At 40.9% G+C, this 21,152-nt stretch overlaps 2 protein-coding genes across 6 annotated transcripts; both read right to left on the bottom strand.

Annotated features, from left to right (window-relative positions):
* Positions 1–5,871: 5,871 nt before the first annotated feature.
* Positions 5,872–12,399, bottom strand: LOC115787551 (probable 2-ketogluconate reductase). Of its 2 annotated transcripts, none has more exons than XM_030740289.1 (6): positions 11,865–12,399; positions 7,750–8,128; positions 7,490–7,661; positions 7,122–7,300; positions 6,955–7,051; positions 5,872–6,209 (listed from the first exon to the last, which is right to left on the bottom strand). In XM_030740289.1, the coding sequence occupies exons 1-6, from the start codon at positions 11,889–11,891 to the stop codon at positions 6,053–6,055; spliced, it is 1,011 nt and encodes a 336-aa protein (XP_030596149.1). In that variant the 5' UTR covers positions 11,892–12,399; the 3' UTR covers positions 5,872–6,052. The 2 variants fall into 2 exon arrangements, with proteins under 2 accessions (XP_030596149.1, XP_030596150.1); XM_030740290.1 differs by having other exon boundaries at positions 11,927–12,399.
* Positions 12,400–12,572: 173 nt separating this feature from the next.
* LOC115787550 (probable 2-ketogluconate reductase) lies at positions 12,573–20,430 on the bottom strand. Of its 4 annotated transcripts, XM_030740285.1 has the most exons (7): positions 20,222–20,430; positions 19,914–20,031; positions 14,722–15,100; positions 14,462–14,633; positions 14,094–14,272; positions 13,927–14,023; positions 12,573–13,186 (listed from the first exon to the last, which is right to left on the bottom strand). In XM_030740285.1, exons 2-7 carry the CDS (start codon positions 20,028–20,030, stop codon positions 13,030–13,032), a joined length of 1,101 nt encoding a protein of 366 aa, XP_030596145.1. In that variant the 5' UTR covers position 20,031; positions 20,222–20,430; the 3' UTR covers positions 12,573–13,029. The 4 variants fall into 4 exon arrangements, with proteins under 4 accessions (XP_030596145.1, XP_030596148.1, XP_030596147.1 ...); XM_030740288.1 differs by lacking the exon at positions 19,914–20,031 and having other exon boundaries at positions 12,577–13,186; positions 20,222–20,428; XM_030740287.1 differs by lacking the exons at positions 19,914–20,031; positions 20,222–20,430 and adding an exon at positions 18,930–18,964 and having other exon boundaries at positions 12,577–13,186.
* Between the last annotated feature and the right edge of the window lie 722 nt (positions 20,431–21,152).

Genomic DNA, 21,152 nt, shown 5'->3' with positions numbered 1-21,152 from the left:
GACTCTTACACTGCCAGTGCGAGGTAAGTAGCTGTTGCACAGGGGCGCAACAACATTTCAAAAAAACTTTCAAAAACAATAGCATTTCACTGTCTCAACCTTCAACATGTTGTCTTTGCACAGTAATCAATTAAATACTTTTTAAAAAGTAATCATTGCACTCTCGTTTACATTTAACACAGCACCACAAGTTTATTTTCTTTTGTCTTTTGTTTGAAAAACTTAAGGTAACCCTTGACCATCACAGCATAACACAAACACAGTTAAACTGCCTCCTAGCTGGAAGGATACCAATCTCTCCAGGTTAAACCATCCATTTGTGGTGCACTGGAGAGGCAGCAACAAGACAGCCATCAGAAAGAGATCAGTTTCAAAGGTGGTGGCCACAGAGCGTCCTGACTGATTGTTCCCTAGTTTTCTTTTTGTTAGCGTCTGTGACTCAGTGCCAGTTTCATGTTTTTCAACTTCAGTGGAGGCCACGTTATTAAAGTTGTTTGCACAGCAACAATCTACCACTGAACCTTTTTGTTCAAAAGCTGTGTAAAGATGACTGTGTGAAAAGAAACACAAGTCAGACTTCCTTTCTGTTGTGAAGAAGAACTCTGTGCTATGTAAACTCTTTTATGTCATTATTTTGATAAAGAAAACAGAAAATATCTGGGCCCATATTTGCAAAGAGTAGTGCCTGATGAATTAAAAAAAAAGTTTAATAAAAGTTTTTCATGAAGTATGTTAGCTTAAAAAGCTCCCAAGGTGTAAAACTGGTATGCGTGGGGACGAGGACTCTTTAGAGGCTTAGAAGCTTCACATGCAGAGGACAAGTACACAATTTAAGCAAAAATACAATAACTATCACCACATGAATTTACTCACTGTGCAGGTTGGTCTCAACTCTTTTGATGCAATGCATACAACAATAATGCCACAAGTGGCTGACATCTCCATAACTAATTTCTTTCTTATCAGTTCACAAATGAGTAACCTATGGTGATCCAGAGGATGTCCCATAGTCCTGCTTTTTCCACCTGTTCTTTGAGAATGTATAATCAACACATATCAAATAACACATTCACATAAAAAAAAAATAAAAATAAAGAAACACAGTGAAAACGCATCAGATCTCAATGGGAAAAAGAAAAAGTGCTGAAATCTAAACTGATGTGGACTGGATAATGTGTTAGGAATTAAAGGATAGCAGATTGTTTGATGGAAATAAAAATTATTGGTCTACCTGAACAGAGGGCTGATGATTCAAAGACACCCTGAAAATCAAAGAGATAAAAGGATGCAACTGGCTAGACCGGTTTGCTAAAATTTCATTGCACCTACTCAAAAATGGTACTCAGTAGTTTGTATGGGCCCCATGTGCTTGAATGCATGCCTGACAAGAATAAGGCATGATCCTAATGAGACGACAGATACAGTAGTGTCCTGGGGGACCTCCTTCCAGGTCCGGACCAGGGCATCACTGAGCTCCTGGACAGTCTGAGGTGCAAGCTGGCAGTGTCTGACGGACCAAAACATAATGTCCCAGAGGTGTTCTATTGGATTTAAGTCATGTGAGTTTGGAGGCCAGTCAGTGGTATCAATTCCTTCATCATCTGTTAACTGCCTGCATACTCTCATCCCATAGGGTCTGACAGTGGGTTAAAGGATTTCATCCTGATACATACTGTAATTTCAGTCAGGACGCTGTTATCTAGCCTGTGCGTCCCTCCCTTGTTATGCCTCCCCAGACCATCTCTGACCCACCACAGAGGACCCTCAGGCCAGGGGGGGGAAATAGGGGGTGGGAGGAATGCTACCCTACAGATAACAATGTAACATGCAGTCATAATACAGGATAATTTAGATATATCTAAGCAGGATGAATTTTTATTTTTTATGTGAAAGGTCTCAGTGAGCCAGTCAAAAGGGGCAAAGCGTTAGCAGATTTGAAATCACTTAACTCAGGGGTCATATTTCTGCAGGAAACACACTTAAAAAAAGGACTCACATTTCAGACTTTGATGTACCTGAATGAGCCAAGTCAACCATTCCTGTTTCCCATTCAAAACCAGAGTCAGCCATTGTGATCCACAGGGGAGTTCATTTTAAGCACCACTCCACCATTGCTGATAAGGAGGGGAGACATGTCATAGTAGTGGGAGAGTTATATTCTAGGCCAGTGACACACTAAATTTATATAGATCAAATCAGGATGATGGTGAATTTTTTTGAACGGCACTAGGGCTGATACCAGATATTTCTAAAACTAAATTAATTATTGGTGGAGATTTTAACTGTGTTTTGAATCAGTTTTTAGATACGTCATCTGCACAAACCATAGTCCCCTCTAATTCAAATAAACTGCTCAACACATATATTTAAAATATGAATCCATGCAATATATGGAGGATCTTAAACCCGTCAGATAGGGAGTCCTCTTTTCATTCCCATGTACACAACGTCTACACAAGAATAGACAATTTTTTGGTGGATGTGAAATTATTGTAATATTCTGCCAGTGCAAAATACCATAATATCATTAATTTGGACTACTGCCCAATTACGTTTTCTCTTAGATTACTTGACACGGTTCAACAACAGGGTGGCTAATTTTAAACCACAGCTCCTTACCAATTCTGCATTTTGTAAACACATCAAAAACACATTTTAGCATATCTTTTGAGAAGAATGATAAGCCAGAAATTGCACCCTCTCTCTCCCAGCTTCAAACCAAACTGACCAACACTATTTAGGAGCTGTGATTACAATCAAGGAAATTGCAGAATCCATAAAATCTTTGAAAAATGGCAAAAGCCCCCATTCCCCCAGGGCACCATGTGTTGCTTCATTAGGATCATGCCCAAACTACTGAGTACTATTCTGATTTGCTGCAATGAAACTTTGGCAAAGTGGACTGGCCTGCTGCATCATTTTTTCTCTTTTTGAGGTGTCTTTGAATTCAGCCATCTTTAGGCTGATCATTTTCATTTCTATCAAACAATATGGAATCTTTTCATTCCTGACACATTAGCTACTCCATATCAGTACACAGGTGCTGGTCATAAAATTAGAATATCATGAAAAAGTTGATTTATTTCAGTAATTTCATTCAAAAAAAATGAATCATGTATATTATATTCATTCATTACACACAAACTGATATATTCCAAATGTTTGTTTCTTTTAATTTTGATGATTAGAACTGACAACTAATGAAAACCCTAAATATTGTGAAAAGGTTCAATATTGAAGACACCTGGTGCCACACTCCAATCAGCTAATTAACTCGAAACACCTGCAAAGGCCTTAAAATGGTCTCTCAGTCTAGTTCTGTAGACTACACCATCGTGGGGACAATTGACAACTGTCAACTGACTTGACAGTTGTCCAAAAGACACAAAAGGCAAGACACAAAAGGTCATTGCTAAAGAGGCTGGCTGTTCACAGAGCTCTGAGTCCAAGCACATTAATAGAGAGGCGAAGGAAAAGATGTGGTAGAAAAAAGTTTCCAAGCAATAGGGATAACTGCACCCTGGAGATGATTGTGAAACAAAACCCATTCAAAAATGTGGGAGAGATTCACAGAGAGTGGACTGCAGCTGGAGTCAGTGCTTCAAGAACCACCAGCACAGACGTATGCAGACATGGGTTTCAGCTGTCGCAGTCCTTACGTCCTCACTCTTGAAGAAGAGACGGCGTCAGAAGCGTCTCACCTGGGCTAAAGACAAAAAGGACTGGACTGCTGCTGAGTGCTCCAAAGTTATGTTCTCTGATCAAAGTAAATTTTGCATTTCCTTTGGAAATCAAGGTCCCAGAGTCTGGAGGAAGAGAAGAGAGGCACGGAATTCACGTTGCTTGAGGTCCAGTGTAAAGTTTCCACAGTCAGTGATGGTTTAGGGTGCTATGTCATCTGCTGGTGTTGGTCCACTGTGTTTTCTGAGGTCCAAGGTCAACGCAGCCGTCTACCAGGATGTTTTAGAGCACTTCATGCTTCCTGCTGTTGACCAACTTTATGGAGATGCAGATTTAATTTTCCAACAGGACTTGGCACCTGCACACAGTGCCAAAGGTACCAGTACCTGGTTTAAGGACCATGGTATCCCTGTACTTAATTGGCCAGCAAATTCGCCTGACCTTAACCCCATAGAAAATCTATTTAGTAATGTGAAGAGGAAGATGCAATACGCCAGACCCAACAATTCAGAAAAGCTGAAGGCCACTATCAGAGCAACCTGAGCTCTCATAACACCTGAGCAGTGCCACAGACTGATGCCACGCCGCATTGCTGCAGTAATCCAGGCAAAACGAGCCCCAACTAAGTATTGAGTGCTGTACATGCTCATACTTTTCATGTTCATACTTTTCAGTTGGCCAACATTTCTAGAAATTCTTTTTTTGTATTGGTCTTATGTAATATTCAAATTTTCTGAGACACTGAATTTGGGGTTTTTAAAACCTGAAAGCAAGAAAATGGAGGCACGCAATGCATAGGTTGAATGCCCAGACCGACAGTTTGCAGCGGTAGTTTTGCAGCATGTGCGCCATCTGAAACACACACACACAGCATACATATTTTATATTTAACAGTGATAACCTTCATCCATTAAAACATTGTAAGGGGGACTTATGCATGACGATATTAAACTGGCATTAGCTCATTCCTGTCAAGTTTTGTATTTAAAAATAAGGGAAATTTTCCACCGCCAAAAACAGAAATTGCTATATGACATCATCACTTAATTTGCATAATTGGTCATTTGCATGTAGTTGCAATTGAGGCTGTAGGAGAGAGGAATGACATCTTTGGAGAGACAAGTGAAGAAAAAAACACCCTAAATATGTTTAGAACTAAAAATTAACTCTATGAAATAACTTAATAACTTTAATGCTTTGCCTAGACCCACATTACATAAAACAATTTTGTCCCGTATCATTTAATGTTAGAATATCCAATTTAACGAAAACACTTACGTGGGGTGCGACTGCTAGCTACATTCAACCCTCCTCCTTTATCTGGGCCACTGTTTTGTAAGAAAACAAGCTGTTGACTGTCTCAAAAGTTGATAAAGGCCAAAGTGAGGTCCAGGGATAGGGTTGGGTCCCCCTCGGTGTTGCAGCAAAGGGCGGAGATGGAGGACTTCAGGTTTCCAGTCTATCTCCAAAAGTCGCTGACATCATCAGAAAAAGTCACAAAATTTGTTGCTAGTTGCTTTTTGAAAAAAAAGTCACTACGGGGGTCTGAAAAGCCGCTAAGTTGGCAACACTGAGCCCAACCGAGGTCCAGTTGTTGTTATGGGTTTGTTCCCACTGTTGGCACTAACCTCGCAAGAACTGCCACCCAGGCTATTGTAGGTGGCAGTTCTCGTGAGGCTAGTGAGAGAATTTAGTTTGGAGAGGCAGAGGAATGCTTTTTTAAAAAATTATTATATTATGGGAAATTTACAGGAAAATACTAATATGGATTTAATATGCTAATATGGATTTAATATGATTAATACTAATCCTCTATCCCTGAGGATGGCGGGATAGAGGGGTAAAATACAGGAGTTTCCCAGCCAAAACGGGAGACTTGACAGGTATGCATTAGCTATGTTAGCTTGACTCCATTGCATCCATTGTTGTGTTGTGTTTTGAGCCGCATACAAATTGCGTCAAGACACTACTGCCCACGCTGCTGTATCGACTCCACCCACACTGAGGTGGTCCTCAATTGCAACTGAAACACAACACAACCGTGGTGAGTCGTGCCGAGTCGAGTCGACCCACACTGAGTAGTGACTTATGGAAATGTGGCTTAAGTTCATCCTATAGCAGGAATACTGTGCCTGTTTTATTATTCCCAAAAAGTAGATAATCTGCAAAAGTGGTCAATTTTTTGTCCAACAAGGTACTGTCATTTATTAGCCATGAGAAACTGACATAATGATGATATTTTTGATCCGAGGAGTCATTTTGAAGGCAAAGTTTCAAGTGTCTTCAGTGACACATTTCTTTTAGGAGGGAAGAAAACAGGAAAAATAATTCAACACTTAACAGTAAAAACACAATTTGCCATCACTTAAAATCATTTAAGCTTGACTTCATTGGGGACAGGGAGGCCTTTCACAGCTGCCACGGCATTATCCACCATGCACTGTACCATCCGTCTTTTTGTAGCATAGGTGTATGTGCCAATGTGGGGCGTGATGAGCACATTAGGGAGGCTGAGGAGAGGGTGATCCCTGCACAGAACAAAGCAGAAGAAGCATCAGGAATCAACAGATGTTAATTCATTTTTATTTTTTAATTTTATTATATTTATTTTTATTCCATCTTTGTTTCACTTTGAATGAGGCATGCCTTGCACAGTTGTACGCACAGGCCGGTAAAAGGGATGAAATTTTCCTCTCCAGCTTGTTGTGTGTAAAGTAAGATTAAAGCCAGTGTGCGTAGAGGCTGAAAAATCAGACATGTAAGCAAACACATTCAGCAGACACTGGGTCAGTTAAGTCTGCAATCACATCTCTGTACTGTAAGACTGATATTTGCTCCCTCTTTAGCTTTGCTTTTAATTTCCATAAACCAACGTGTCTCTTAAGCTGCTCAGTGATCAGATCTCAACCCAGTAAAGCATGCTTTTCAGTTACTGGACACAAAACTGAAGGCAGAAAGACCCACAAACAAGCAACAACTCAAGGTGGCTGCAGTAAAGGCCTGGCAGAACATCTCAACGAAGGAAACACAGCATTTTGTGATGTTTGTGGGTGCTAGACCTCAGGCAAACCCTGCAAAGGATTTTCATCCAAGTATTACAAGCCTTATATCTAACATCATGTAGTCTGAAAAACAGTCTGTTTACACTTCATGGAAGAAGCCGTTAACCCTGAGTACTTTGCATGTCACAGCATGTATAAAGTCCATCATTATTATTATTATGTGATGCAGTGCTCTGGTTGAAGATCATGGGTGTCTTCAGAGATATATTACCTGGGTAAAGGTTCAGGATGAGTCACATCTAAAGCTGCTGCTCGAATTGTTCCAGACTGCAGAGCTTTGACTAAAGCATCCTGGTCCACAACCAGACCTGAAACATCAGTCAAAATCAGACTAAAAGATCAGAGACCGGTGAAGACTCGCAATCACAGTATTCTCACCTCTGCTGACGTTGACCAGAGTTGCAGTGGGTTTCATGAGGGACAGCTCCCTGTGGCCGATTAGGCCTTTGGTTTCAGGAGTAAGGTTGACGACCAGCACTACAAAGTCGGACTCCCTCAGCAGGTCATCCATGTTCTCACAGTAACTTGCCCCCACTGACTGCTCATCTTCAATGCTCCTGAACAGCATCAAAAAACAATCAAACTTACCATAAACATGGTCATACTTTAATATCGTCCGATTTATAATTATTGGAATTTAAATAAATGTTTAAGTCCCTTTAGCAGGACATTTTCAATCTGTTATTAGATCTTTAATATTTTGTTCTTGGTCATACTAACTCGTAAACTATCCAGACTGTGTTTACCTTCTGTTTCTGTTGTGATACAGGATCTTCATGTCAAACCCTTTGCTTCTCTGAGCAATTTTGTATCCAATATGTCCCATTCCGATGATTCCCAGGGTCGACCCCGTGACTTCAACTCCCATCAGGCTTTGTGGTATATCGATGACCTTGGAGTCAACGGCTATGCTGTGACCTATGAGAATTATTGCGATATTTTCAGTGTAAATATCTTTGGGTTGTACACAAACTCTTGCAGATGAAATTTTAACCTTTAACCTCACCCTCAACTATCTTCCGTGCAGATGCCAGCATCAGGCCCATGGCCATATCTGCAGTCGCATTGCTCACCACGCCTGGCGTGTTGGTCACCTTCACGTCGAGACTGTTGATGTATGGCACGTCCAGGTGGTCGATACCCACTCCTCCATTGGCAACCACTTTCAGTGATGGAAGCGAGCTGAGCAGCGAAGGCTCAGCTGCAGGGCAGGCGTTCCATATCAGTATGGCCTGGATCTTCGGGCCGTGCAGCTGGGAATTTTGTAGAAAGTCTCTGAGGCAGATGATGTGGAAGTGTTGTTTTAATATATCAGTGACCTCTTCGTTGAAGCCCTGACCGCCCACCTGTGAGATGAGAGCCCATGGTTTGTCCTCTGCCATCACCTGGTGGGATGAAGCACAGCAGTTAAAACTGGCATCATAGCAACAATAATCAAGGACAAGGCAACCTAAGCCAACCTAAGGTGCTACAATAAGCAATATCTGCATCATTACCTAGCTTTGAGATCAGTGTGGCCCAGAGTTAAAATCCAGTTTGACCTTTTTTATTGTAGAAATCTATCAGCCACATAATTAGAACCACTAACAGGTAATGTGAATAACATTGGTTACCATGCTACAGTGATACTACAAGGGTGACCTACATGAATGTTGTGCTGGAAACAGAAAAATGTGCAAGCTTGAGAGACTTTGATAAGGGCTATATTGTGATGGCAAAACAAGTTGGTCAGAGCATCTGACAGCAGGTCTTAATGGATATGCAGTATGTAAATATCACAGTAGGACCAAGGAAGGATAACCTGTGAGACAGGGTCAATGGTGTCCAAGTGGACTACGTAGAACAAACTGATAAAGATAAAAAAAAAAAGAAACTAAACTCAACAATGGCTTTAAAAAACTAGTTGCACATGAAGCTGCAGAACAGTCAGTGTGCCCATTCTGACCCCCGGTCACTGCTGAAAGCCCTTACGATGGGCATGTGGCCATCAGAACTTGTCTGTGGAGCAATGGAACAATGTGGCTTGATGAAGCACTTTTCCTTTCACATTATGTGCACTGCCAGGTGGTGGTGTATAATTTACATCAGGAAAAGATGGCAGCCGGATGCACTATGAGAAGAAGACGATGGCAGAAGGTGTGCAGTGTTAGGTTTGGGGGAGTGGTCGTCTGGTCAGTGGCTGGCTTTACTGTGGACGCAACAGGAGGAGGATGTGGACATCGACCCAGCATTTGGGTCGGTTGAGGAGTGGCAACAACCCCAGTGGGAGGAGAATGCCATATTGTCTCGAGCCACAAAGACAGACTGGTCCACGTTTGATGTTTTATGGGGGGGGCACAGTATTTGCACATTATATTTTCATTTAAAAATAAAAATTGCACTCACTTTAATATGCATTGTTTATTTGATATTTATTGTGATGGTCACATTAATGTTAAAAATACATTTGATTAGTTTCCAACTCGTATTTTTATGGGTCATTATTTTAATTGTGAGCAGAGACAACAAGGTGATGTTAACAGGTGGGCAGGCTTGAACAGGTGAGGTAAGATTGAAATAATCGTTGACTAATTGATAAACTGACAGATTATTCGACTACCAAAATAATCTTTAGTTGCAGCCCTACTGGCTCTGGAGAAGTAGCAGCTTTACTCTGAAACCCCTCCCGAAGGACTGATCTCATTACCCCTAAGAGAGAGCCAAGCCACCCTTCAAAGAAAGCTAATTTCTGCTGCTTGTATCCACGATATCATTCTTTGGTCTACAAACTAACTAACAATAATAGGCCTAACAAAAATTTCAGGCCTTCATTAACAGTTATGGTACTTTTTGATACTGGGGCTGCAGCTACACCTGGTGGCAGATGGCTGCATAACATTTAGAACAATTTACCAGAACTACTAATATGTCTGGTACCGACTAGTGACGATTAGGTTTCTAGTCGACTAGTCACTCACATCCCTAGTTACATTTTCTGCATTCGCGAGCCCTGTGATGTAAATTTTGTCACCAACTACATTATGCTCCTCAGGCCACGGACTTCAAACAGATGTCGAAGTATAAGGAATGACTAGTATAATCCAGGCTTTACTGTGCCAAGTGCATAAAGATGTGCATTGCTCTTTTTTATTCCACAGCACACTGCAACATTCAGACATCTAATACACTAACATAGTCCCATTAATGGCTGCATGTTCACTGACATTTCACTTTTATTCATCACAGGTTCAGCTGACACACTTGCTGTGAGTGCACTCCAGAGAAAATGGCTTTTACTGCTGTAATTTCAGTTTCTGTATTTTATTTTGTATTATGCATACCTTTTTTCTGTCATTAGGACATTTATTTTGGAACTCTCTTGGTAGAAACTAATATGCGGGATGTTGGTTCCTCTGGGCCACCTGAAAGAGATGTACGCCCTGGTGAAACATGACCAGCGTAACAAGCAGCAGCAGGAAAGGCCAATTTAAGTTAAAAGTCTTTGAGTGCTTAAAATTATTTGTAAGGACCTCATTTCTACCTCTATGCAAGCGTCAGCCAACGAGGTATGTTTGATATGTTATACATCATTTTATGTCTTTATTTTACCCTTTGCACTATCTAATTGAAGTTTATGTTGTATTTTAGCTCAGCGGTGGCAGAGTATTGTCATGAAGGTGTTGCTGTAACAACAGTAGCTGTAAGCTTCTACATCCCACATTAAAGCTAACTTCATGCCATGAGTAAAAGAACTCTTTATTGACGTTAAGAAGAGGTGGAAGTGATAATGGCAGTTCAATTCCATTAATTTCTGCTCTGTTTCATTACAATACCACTATTATTGAGGAGCAGAAATAAGTGGAACTTGGCTCTAAACATTTAGCGTTAGGACACACCCAAAGTTTTGGCACTGTGTTCTCAGTGTTGAGCCATCTACCCACTATGCCAATGATGTACTACTACTTTTTTTTTTTAAGATTTAGGGCAATTTGCAGTAAATTGTGTACTGCAGGAACATCAATAAACCTGGTTCTATATGTTCATTCTCTTATAAAATTCCAGCTTTTGACCTACATAACACAACAAGCTAAGAACTAGTATGTTTATTATGTCGACACCTGGAGGATTGCTCCAAATAAATTTCATTGTTTTGTGCAATGACAATAAAGATATCTTAAGAACACATTACAGTGAAGTAAGATGTGCGTTTTTCTGTCCATTCTCCAGCTAAAATCTCGCCAGAATGCCGTATTTTATGGCGTTTTGAATGCATCATGCTGAACAGCGGAATAAATGTTTTTCCTGGTCCTTGTATGGCAAGCCGATCCGGTCATATATCACCACTTTTCTAACGTTTTTAATAAAGAATTAATAAAAATATGCCGTAAATTCCAGCAAAAATCCTGCCAGAACGCCGTATGTTACGGCGTTCTATGACAGATATGACGCATTTAAAATGCAGTTTTCTTAAATTATGCAATCCCCTTCCTCCTGGTTTTCTCAGCCACTTAAGTTAAATTGCAGTCAACCAATGGAAGAAGACCAAGTGCAGACCACACTAGTTCATCACAGATCCACTTTGATGTAACCTAACTGCTTGCTCTGGCCCATTCTATCCATTCTGTAGCAAACCATTGTCACAGATTTGACTTATGTACTAACATCACTGTGCATTTTGATATTTTTAAAGCATAATAAAGGAATAAGGAGATTGTAGTTACATTGTAGTTTTAACAAAGCAGACAGCTCATTAAGGAGACCTGTTTAATGTCACAGGATTCTTTGTGCACTGCACTTCTCTTTTCCCAAGTCCTTGTGAATCCTCCTACGCACGTTTTCTTGACCTCGATGACGAAGGAAACGTAGTTCGGAAAAAGAGGCAGGAGTTACTTTTTGAATGTGACCCTTGTGTTTCCTCATTTTCTATCAGTGTTTCAGGCAAAATGTACTGTCTGACTGTACAACCGCAGTCCATGTCTGGAGCTGTTTCAGTGGCACGACTCACAAAACCTGTTTAAGCTATCACTCTACTCACAGTTGTACCATTTCCCTGCTGCTCCTCAGAGCAGAACTCATTGAGAAACTTGTAGAATTTCAAAAGCCGCGTTTCCATTAGTATCTACTCAGTGTCGCTCGACTCACCTCTACACGGTTTGAAGGTGTTTCCATTAGTACCTGGTACCAGGTACTTTTTTAGTACTCACTCAGTTGGGGTTCCAAGCAATCCGAGGTAATTAGAAAATGTAATGCGGAAGAACAGCATGCCACTGATTGGCCATGGAGTGTCGTCACTAGCGGAGTCACGAGAGCGACCATATATGGCGAATCCGGTGACGTCATTTGAGATATCTTGAAAGGAATTTTGACTTGTCAAAATGTAATTGAAGATATCTTCAATTATTATTCTTACTGGTCAGAATGTAAATGCAGATATCTTAAATTACCATTCTGAATAGTCAAAATGTAGTTTTGTCTAGTCAAAATGCATTTTTAGATATCTAAAATGTAATTATGGATAGTCAGACGAAACGGATTTTATGTTAAAACGGCCTGCCATACAACCGCTCAATGCGGCATCTAGGTATATATGTATATGAGAGCGACTCCTTCACCAGAATCAAGCGTGCCATTTTTAAAACCTGACTGCAAATGAGGAGGCATGCAAAGCACAGGTTGAATGCTCACACTGACAGTTTGCAGCGGTAGATTTGCAACATGAGAGCCATCTGAAACACACAGCATACATATTTTAAACTTAACAGTGATAACCTTCATCCATTAAAACATTGTAAGGGGGACCTATGCATGATCATATTAAACTGGCATTAGCTATGTTAGCTGGCCTCCATCTCATCCATTGTTATGTTGTGTTTTCAGCCACACACAAATTACGTCAAGACACTACTGCCTGCACTGCTATATCGACTCTACCCACACTGAGGTGGTCCTCAATTGCAATGGAAACACAACACGACTGTAGCAAGTTGTTCCGAGTCAAGTCGACCCGCACTGAGTAGTGACTTATGGAAACATGGCTTAAGTTCAACCTATAGCAGGAATACTGTGCCTGTTTTATTATTCCCAAAAAGTAGATAATCTGCAAAAGTGGTCAATTTGTTGTCCAACAAGGTACTGTCATTTATTAGCCATGAGAAACTGATATAATGATGATATTTTTGATCCGAGGAGTCATTTTGAAGGCAAAGTTTCAAGTGTCCTCAGTGACACATTTCTTTTAGGAGGGAAAGAAAATGGGAAAAATAATTCAACACTTAACAGTAAAAACACAATTTGCCATCACTTAAAATCATTTAAGCTTGACTTCATTGGGGACAGGGAGGCCTTTCACAGCTGCCACGGCATTATCCACCATGCACTGTACCATCCGTCTTGTTGTAGCATAGGTGTATGTGCCAATGTGGGGCGTGATGAGCACATTAGGGAGGCTGAGGAGAGGGTGATCCCTGCACAGAACAAAGCAGAAGAAGCATCAGGAATCAACAGATGTTAATTTATTTTTATTTTTTAATTTTATTATATTTATTTTTATTCCATCTTTGTTTCACTTTGAATGAGGCATGCCTTGCACAGTTGTACGCACAGGCCGGTAAAAGGGATGAAATTTTCCTCTCCAGCTTGTTGCGTGTAAAGTAAGATTAAAGCCAGTGTGCGTAGAGGCTGAAAAATCAGACATGTAAGCAAACACATTCAGCAGACACTGGGTCAGTTAAGTCTGCAATCACATCTCTGTACGTTAAGACTGATATTTGCTCCCTCTTTAGCTTTGCTTTTAATTTCCATAAACCAACGTGTCTCGTAAGCTGCTCAGTGATCAGATCTCAACCCAGTAAAGCATGCTTTTCAGTTACTGGACACAAAACTGAAGGCAGAAAGACCCACAAACAAGCAACAAGGTGGCTGCAGTAAAGGCCTGGCAGAACATCTCAACGAAGGAAACACAGCATTTTGTGGTGTTTGTGGGTGCTAGACCTCAGGCAAACCCTGCAAAGGATTTTCATCCAAGTATTACAAGCCTTATATCTAACATCATGTAGTCTGAAAAACAGTCTGTTTACACTTCATGGAAGAAGCCGTTAACCCTGAGTACTTTGCATGTCACAGCATGTATAAAGTCCATCATTATTATTATTATGTGATGCAGTGCTCTGGTTGAAGATCATGGGTGTCTTCAGAGATATATTACCTGGGTAAAGGTTCAGGATGAGTCACATCTAAAGCTGCTGCTCGAAGTGTTCCAGACTGCAGAGCTTTGACTAAAGCATCCTGGTCCACAACCAGACCTGAAACATCAGTCAAAATCAGACTAAAAGATCAGAGACCGGTGAAGACTCGCAATCACAGTATTCTCACCTCTGCTGACGTTGACCAGAGTTGCAGTGGGTTTCATGAGGGACAGCTCCCTGTGGCCGATTAGGCCTTTGGTTTCAGGAGTAAGGTTGACGACCAGCACTACAAAGTCGGACTCCCTCAGCAGGTCATCCATGTTCTCACAGTAACTTGCCCCCACTGACTGCTCATCTTCAATGCTCCTGAACAGCATCAAAAAACAATCAAACTTACCATAAACATGGTCATACTTTAATATCGTCCGATTTATAATTATTGGAATTTAAATAAATGTTTAAGTCCCTTTAGCAGGACATTTTCAATCTGTTATTAGATCTTTAATATTTTGTTCTTGGTCATACTAACTCGTAAACTATCCAGACTGTGTTTACCTTCTGTTTCTGTTGTGATACAGGATCTTCATGTCAAACCCTTTGCTTCTCTGAGCAATTTTGTATCCAATATGTCCCATTCCGATGATTCCCAGGGTCGACCCCGTGACTTCAACTCCCATCAGGCTTTGTGGTATATCGATGACCTTGGAGTCAACGGCTATGCTGTGACCTATGAGAATTATTGCGATATTTTCAGTGTAAATATCTTTGGGTTGTACACAAACTCTTGCAGATGAAATTTTAACCTTTAACCTCACCCTCAACTATCTTCCGTGCAGATGCCAGCATCAGGCCCATGGCCATATCTGCAGTCGCATTGCTCACCACGCCTGGCGTGTTGGTCACCTTCACGTCGAGACTGTTGATGTATGGCACGTCCAGGTGGTCGATGCCCACTCCTCCATTGGCAACCACTTTCAGTGATGGAAGCGAGCTGAGCAGCGAAGGCTCAGCTGCAGGGCAGGTGTTCCATATCAGTATGGCCTGGATCTTCGGGCCGTGCAGCTGGGAATTTTGTAGAAAGTCTCTGAGGCAGATGATGTGGAAGTGTTGTTTTAATATATCAGTGACCTCTTCGATGAAGCCCTGCTCGCCCACCTGTGAGATGAGAGCCCATGGTTTGTCCTCTGCCATCACCTGGTGGGATGAAGCACAGCAGTTAAAACTGGCATCATAGCAACAATAATCAAGGACAAGGCAACCTAAGACAACCTAAGGTGCTACAATAAGCAATATCTGCATCATTACCTAGCTTTGAGATCAGTGTGGCCCAGAGTTAAAATCCAGTTTGACCTTTTTTATTGTAGAAATCTATCAGCCACATAATTAGAACCACTAACAGGTAATGTGAATAACATTGGTTACCATGCTACAGTGATACTACAAGGGTGACCTACTTGAATGTTGTGCTGGAAACAGAAAAATGTGCAAGCTTGAGAGACTTTGATAAGGGCTATATTGTGATGGCAAAACAAGTTGGTCAGAGCATCTGACAGCAGGTCTTAATGGATATGCAGTATGTAAATATCACAGTAGGACCAAGGAAGGATAACCTGTGAGACAGGGTCAATGGTGTCCAAGTGGACTATGTAGAGCAAACTGATTTAAAAAAAAAACAACTAAACATTGGCTTTAAAAAACTAGTTGCACATGAGGCTGCAGAACAGTCAATGTGCCCATTCTGACCACCGGTCACTGCTGGCGGCAACGCTTCAGGGGATGTATGGGGCTCCAAGGTCTGGCCACTCTGGCGTCACTGAGACACTTCACTTCCTCCAGCAGGGGCTCTATTGGGACATAGGTGGGATGTGGAGGACTACTGCTGCCACACAGGTCAGGGGACGAACTTTGAGTCCTATGTGTTTGTGGCCATGTGTGAGAAATTGGGCTGACATAAGACCCATACAAAACCCCTCCATCCACAGAGTGATGGATTAGTTGATAGATTTAACTGCACACTGTCAGAGCAGCTAGCGATAGTGACTGCTAAACACCAATCTGACTGGGATGGTCACATTTCATTGGTCCTCATGGCATATTACTCAGTGGCTCAGAACACCACTTCTTGCTCCCCTGCCCTCCTGATGTTGGGCAGGGAGATTGCATTTATTTGATATTTATTGTGATGGTCACATTAATGTTAAAAATACATTTGATTAGTTTCCAACTCGTGTCCCACCGGGAAGAGGCCCCGTGGTAGACCCAGGACACGCTGGAGAGATTATGTATCTCGGCTGGCCTGGGAACGCCTTGGGGTCCCTCCGGATGACCTGGAGGAGGTGGCTGGGGAGAGGGAAGCCTGGGCTTCTCTGCTTAGGCTTCTGCCCCCGCGACCCGGCCCCGGATAAGCGGAAGAAAATGGATGGATGGATGGATAGTTTCCAACTCATATTTTTATGGGTCATTATTTTAATTGTGAGCAGAGACAACAAGGTGATGTTAACAGGTGGGCAGGCTTGAACAGGTGAGGTAAGATTGTAATAATTGTTGACTAATTGATAAAATAATTGACAGATTATTCGACTACCAAAATAATCTTTAGTTGCAGCCCTACTGGCTCTGGAGAAGTAGCAGCTTTACTCTGAAACCCTTCCCGAAGGACTGATCTCATTACCCCTAAGAGAGAGCCAAGCCACCCTTCAAAGAAAGCTAATTTCTGCTGCTTGTATCCACGATATCATTCTTTGGTCTACAAAATAACTAACAATAATAGGCCTAACAAAAATTTCAGGCCTCATTAACAGTGTTATGGCTTTTTTCAATATTGGGGCTGCAGCTACACCTGGTGGCAGATGGCTGCATAACATTTAGAACAATTTACCACAACAACTAGTATGTCTGGTAGGGACTAGTTACAACAGTGACAATTAGGTGTCTAGTCTACTAGTCACTCACACCCCTAGCTACATGCTCCTCAGGCCACGGACTTTAAACGCATGTTTATTTATCCTCGGGTTTCTGGAAGAGCATACGTAGGCTGCCATGACAGACTGCTACTTCCGCTGTACGGTTTTATACTTCCGGTTACCCAAAGTTAGAGCCAGAGGTAATGACAAAATTCGGTTACTTTGTGCTGCAACGGGCGGCTTTATTAGTTGGAACATGAGCTTGGATTCAACTTGTGCTGTTGTAAGTTGTCACTACATCAGTATGTACACTTTTTCAAATTATTTTATTCTGTAAATTTATTCTTTTTCCCCCAAATTATACTACCCAGTTGCACATCCTGTTACCATATTTTTTCCTTATGTTTTAAGTTTTCCTTTAATGTACAGCCTCTTATTTTTTTATGTTATTTTATTTATAGTGTGACACTACAGTATACAGCCTACTTGAAGCTTAAACAATGCGTGCCTTCATGTAAACACATAGCAGTTAGCAAGATGACAGCTACGTGTTCCCCCATCACAGCCCTCGGCCAGTCCAGTGTTTCTGTTTCAGTGATCTGAACACTCTGATATCTGATAAGTGATATACCTTCCACAGAATAGCTGCAGCATCACTACATGATTTCCCAAATCAGCGATACAGGAACAGCTGACTGTCTCCTCCACTCCACTTTCCCTTAGCATGACCCATGCTAAGCGCTTAGCTTGGCCGATGCTCTGGCTCGGCTCTACAGCTGCTTTAAGGAAAACAACCTTGCCTTGTTTGTTAAGCATTACTTTATTGATTTTATTGCTTTGAAGGTAATCTGGTGCTCTTATAATTGCATGATTCCTCGCCATCAACACCTTCGGAAAAAACAAGGTAACTGATAATGTCGATGTAGCTGACTTCGGGCCATAATTTCATGTCATTTACACAAGTGATTGGTGAGGCACTGTTACCTCGCTGCTTTATAAAACATCCTTGCAATGTAACCACCTCCGATGTGGTACCATTTAGGCCAGGTAAAAGAAACTGCAGTGTCAAAATGTTTAAATGAACGGCAACGCCAACCTAAACAACAGCGCAAACGGAAGTAAAATACCGGCTTCCGCTATGAATTATGGGTAGTGGCTGGAAGTCAGAAATACTGTGGATAAGGAACGACTAGTATAATCCAGGCTTTACTGTGCCAAGTGCATAAAGACGTGCATTGCTCTTTTTCCCACAGCGCACGCAACATTCAGATACCTAATACACTAACATACTCCCATTAATGGCTGCATGTTCACAGACAGGTTCCGTTGAGACAAGTCACTTGCTATGTGCGCACTGCTGAGAAAATGGCAGCTCAATGTAAGTTAATTTCTGCTGTTTCATTACAATACCTCTGTTATTGAGGAGTAGAAATAAATGGAACTTGGCTCTAAACGCTTAGCATGAGGACTGAGTGAAGAGTTTTAGGACAGAGCCAAAGCTTTGGCACTGCATTCTCAGCGTTGAGCCATCTACCCACTGTGCCAATGATGTACTTCTTCTGAATTGTCATTTTTTTTTTTTTTTTTTTAAAGATTTAGGGCAATTTGCAGTAAATTGTGTGCCGCAGGCCATCAGTAAATCTGGTTCTATATGTTCATTCTATTATAAAATTCCAGCCTTTGTAATGAAGGGTTCTAACAGGTTGTTCTCGTTTATATGACCTGCATAACACAATAGGCTAAGAGCGCATTACTGTGAAGTAAGATGCGCGTTTTGCAGTCCATCCTCTGCACATTGTAGTTTTAACAAAGCGGACAGCTCGTTAAGAAGGCGTGTTTAACGTCACATGATTCTCTGCGCACCGCGCTTCCCTTTTCCTAAGTCCTCGTGAATCCTCCTACTCACTTTTTCTTGACCTCGATGACGAAGGAAACGTAGTTCGGAAAAGGAGACAGAAGGTACTTTTCAAACGTGGCCCTCGTGTTTCCTCATTGTTTCCCATCAGCGTTTCAGGCAAAACGTACTGTCTGACTGTACGACCGCAGTCCATGCCTGGAGCCGTTTCAGCGGCACGACTCACAAAACCTATGACTATGATTTAAGCTATGACTGTACTCACAGTTGTACCGTTTCCCTGCTGCTTCAGAGCGGAAGAACTCATTGAAGAACTTGTAGGATTTCAAAGTAAGAGTTTTTAAAGCTGTCAGACTTGAAACGACAAGAGTCGTTCTACAGAAACGTCCGATTTTGGGATTGCAAGACGCCTTAAAAATTATTTTCCTAACATTTAAACTTAGACCATATTATTACATAACTTGTTGACTTTATTCATAAAAAAGATAGCTTAAGGATTAAAAAAAAAATCTACATTTAATTAATGTAAAATTTATTTACTCTTCTGCACATGTATTCAGAGTCACATAATAATAAAAATAAAAATGATAATTATAATAATAATGGAACAAATCGGGAGATTATCTTTTATGATTTCAATCAGGTTTGCTAAAAGTGTGTATTGTATGATATTTGCTCATTTGTGCAATTATTTAGTTGCTATAACAATGAAAATAGTTGAACAGTTAAAAATGAGTCATGCAATCCATTAGATCTTAACCCTCAAATGTAACAAAATTCAATGGATGTAAAATTATTATCTTGTTAAGTATGACACATTTCATTTGATGTGCCAGAAAAATCAAAACCATCTGGGGGTATATATGGCACTCAATCTTTAGACATACTTGACAAATGAGGTTTAATAGTGATGAGAAAAAATTAAAATTAGCATAAAATTAATATTTTATGCAAAATGCATTTTGAAAAATGGCTGCTACAGGGCATCAAGCCAATTCTCAGTCATTGTGTACTCACAAAATTATCTGATTTAATCCATTTGTAACACTAGTGACACCACTCCAAGCGCTCATTACTTTCTTTGTATATTTTGGGCTTGTGATGTAGCCCACATATCACTCTTTCCCATAATGCAGTCTTCTTACTTTATCCAGTGTTGCACACTGCACACATACATATACTACAGTTTCCCATGCAGGCCACAGGATCTGCTAAATGTCTTCACTGTAAATGACAAGCTGGGCAATACCTTTACGTGTTGCAGCTGGCACACAGCTCTGTACAGGACTGTCACTTTAGGAAACCGAGATGCTTGTACTAGAGCCCACAGGTTCCTTACACACCGGACATAGCAGAGGCTGCTCATTCTGGCAGACAAGTTATTGATATTATAAATATTAATGATGATTTACTATGAACAGAAGAAATACAGAGCCAGAAGAAATACAGAAATCAGGAGAATGAATTATATGAATTATTTCAAACATGCCTATGGGTGCTTAGAGAGCAAGTGCGTAATATAGCAGTGAAAAGTATGAATTATAGGAACAGAATTACCTTTTCAGCTGGACCTTGGGTAGCTTGTCTCTGCTCTGTTTTACTTGATGCTTCCTCACTCTGCAGTGCAAACTGTCATTAGGAGTGAGTTCTCAGAAAAAGATAAAAGTTTGTTTTAGAGAAAAATTAAACCGGTAATGTTAATAAGCAGTTTTTTTTGGCAGCACAATTAGACATGTATTCCCCCCAGCATGGAGAGGAGAGGAAGGGAAGAAGCCATTGAACAGAGTGACTGGGCAGGCTGTGGTTTCCTGGATGTCGATTGGTGCACAAACCTTACAAGTGGAAAAGCGATCAAAGGTCCTTCAGTGTCCATAAAGAGACAGTGCATGCAACTTATTATATGCGCTTCAGTTATGTGCCCACTCACTTTTCTTCAGGCTCAAAGGAATTTTCAGATTTGGTCATATAAAACTAACTAACCTGAAAGAAAATGTAAACAATGGTAGCAGCAAATAATAACTGGAAGAGCAGAGTACTTTAAATAAGGAGTAAATGTGGTGGATAAGTAACCTAGAAAGCCCTTTAATGACTAAGCCTGTGTAAAAAAACAAACAAAAAAAAAAAACAAAAGGGGGTGGGGGGGCTAACACAAGATCATAGAAAAGATCATGTGAGATTTTATATGAACATCTGGTACAGTGCACACATGCAATACATTATAATTAGCATAATTAGAAATGCAGATTAACATGATCCACTAGAGGCTGTAAAAGTTTTGTTTTTCCACCAAAGAAGCCACATTCACTCAATCATAAGAATACAAGTCAAGTTTAATAAGTCTTTACATTTGCAGCATGAAGGATGCTGTGGTAGTCTCTGTTCCTAAATTCAGTTTTCCCAAAATGGTAAATGAGTTCAGACTGGTCACCCTCACATTAATTGTGACCAAAGTCCTTATAAATCTGGTGACATCAGAGATTTTAATGAA

Source organism: Archocentrus centrarchus, chromosome 11, assembly GCF_007364275.1.
Source record: "Archocentrus centrarchus isolate MPI-CPG fArcCen1 chromosome 11, fArcCen1, whole genome shotgun sequence".
In the NCBI taxonomy this organism is placed as follows: Eukaryota; Metazoa; Chordata; class Actinopteri; order Cichliformes; family Cichlidae; genus Archocentrus; species Archocentrus centrarchus.
This window is presented reverse-complemented; position numbering and strand designations above follow the sequence as displayed.

Coding starts and splice junctions, on each gene's coding strand:
- LOC115787551 (XM_030740289.1), bottom strand. CDS start 11,891: ATGGAAACACCTTCAAACCGTGTAGAG. Junction 7,662..7,749: donor TGCACGGAAGATAGTTGAGG/GTGAGGTTAAAG, acceptor TAATTCTCATAG/GTCACAGCATAGCCGTTGAC. Junction 7,052..7,121: donor TCTGGTCAACGTCAGCAGAG/GTGAGAATACTG, acceptor CTGATGTTTCAG/GTCTGGTTGTGGACCAGGAT.
- LOC115787550 (XM_030740285.1), bottom strand. CDS start 20,030: ATGAGCAGCCTCTGCTATGTCCGGTGTGTAAGGAACCTGTGGGCTCTA. Junction 15,101..19,913: donor GCCAGCTGCAACACGTAAAG/GTATTGCCCAGC, acceptor TCATCCCACCAG/GTGATGGCAGAGGACAAACC. Junction 13,187..13,926: donor CATCCTGAACCTTTACCCAG/GTAATATATCTC, acceptor TGTTCTGTGCAG/GGATCACCCTCTCCTCAGCC.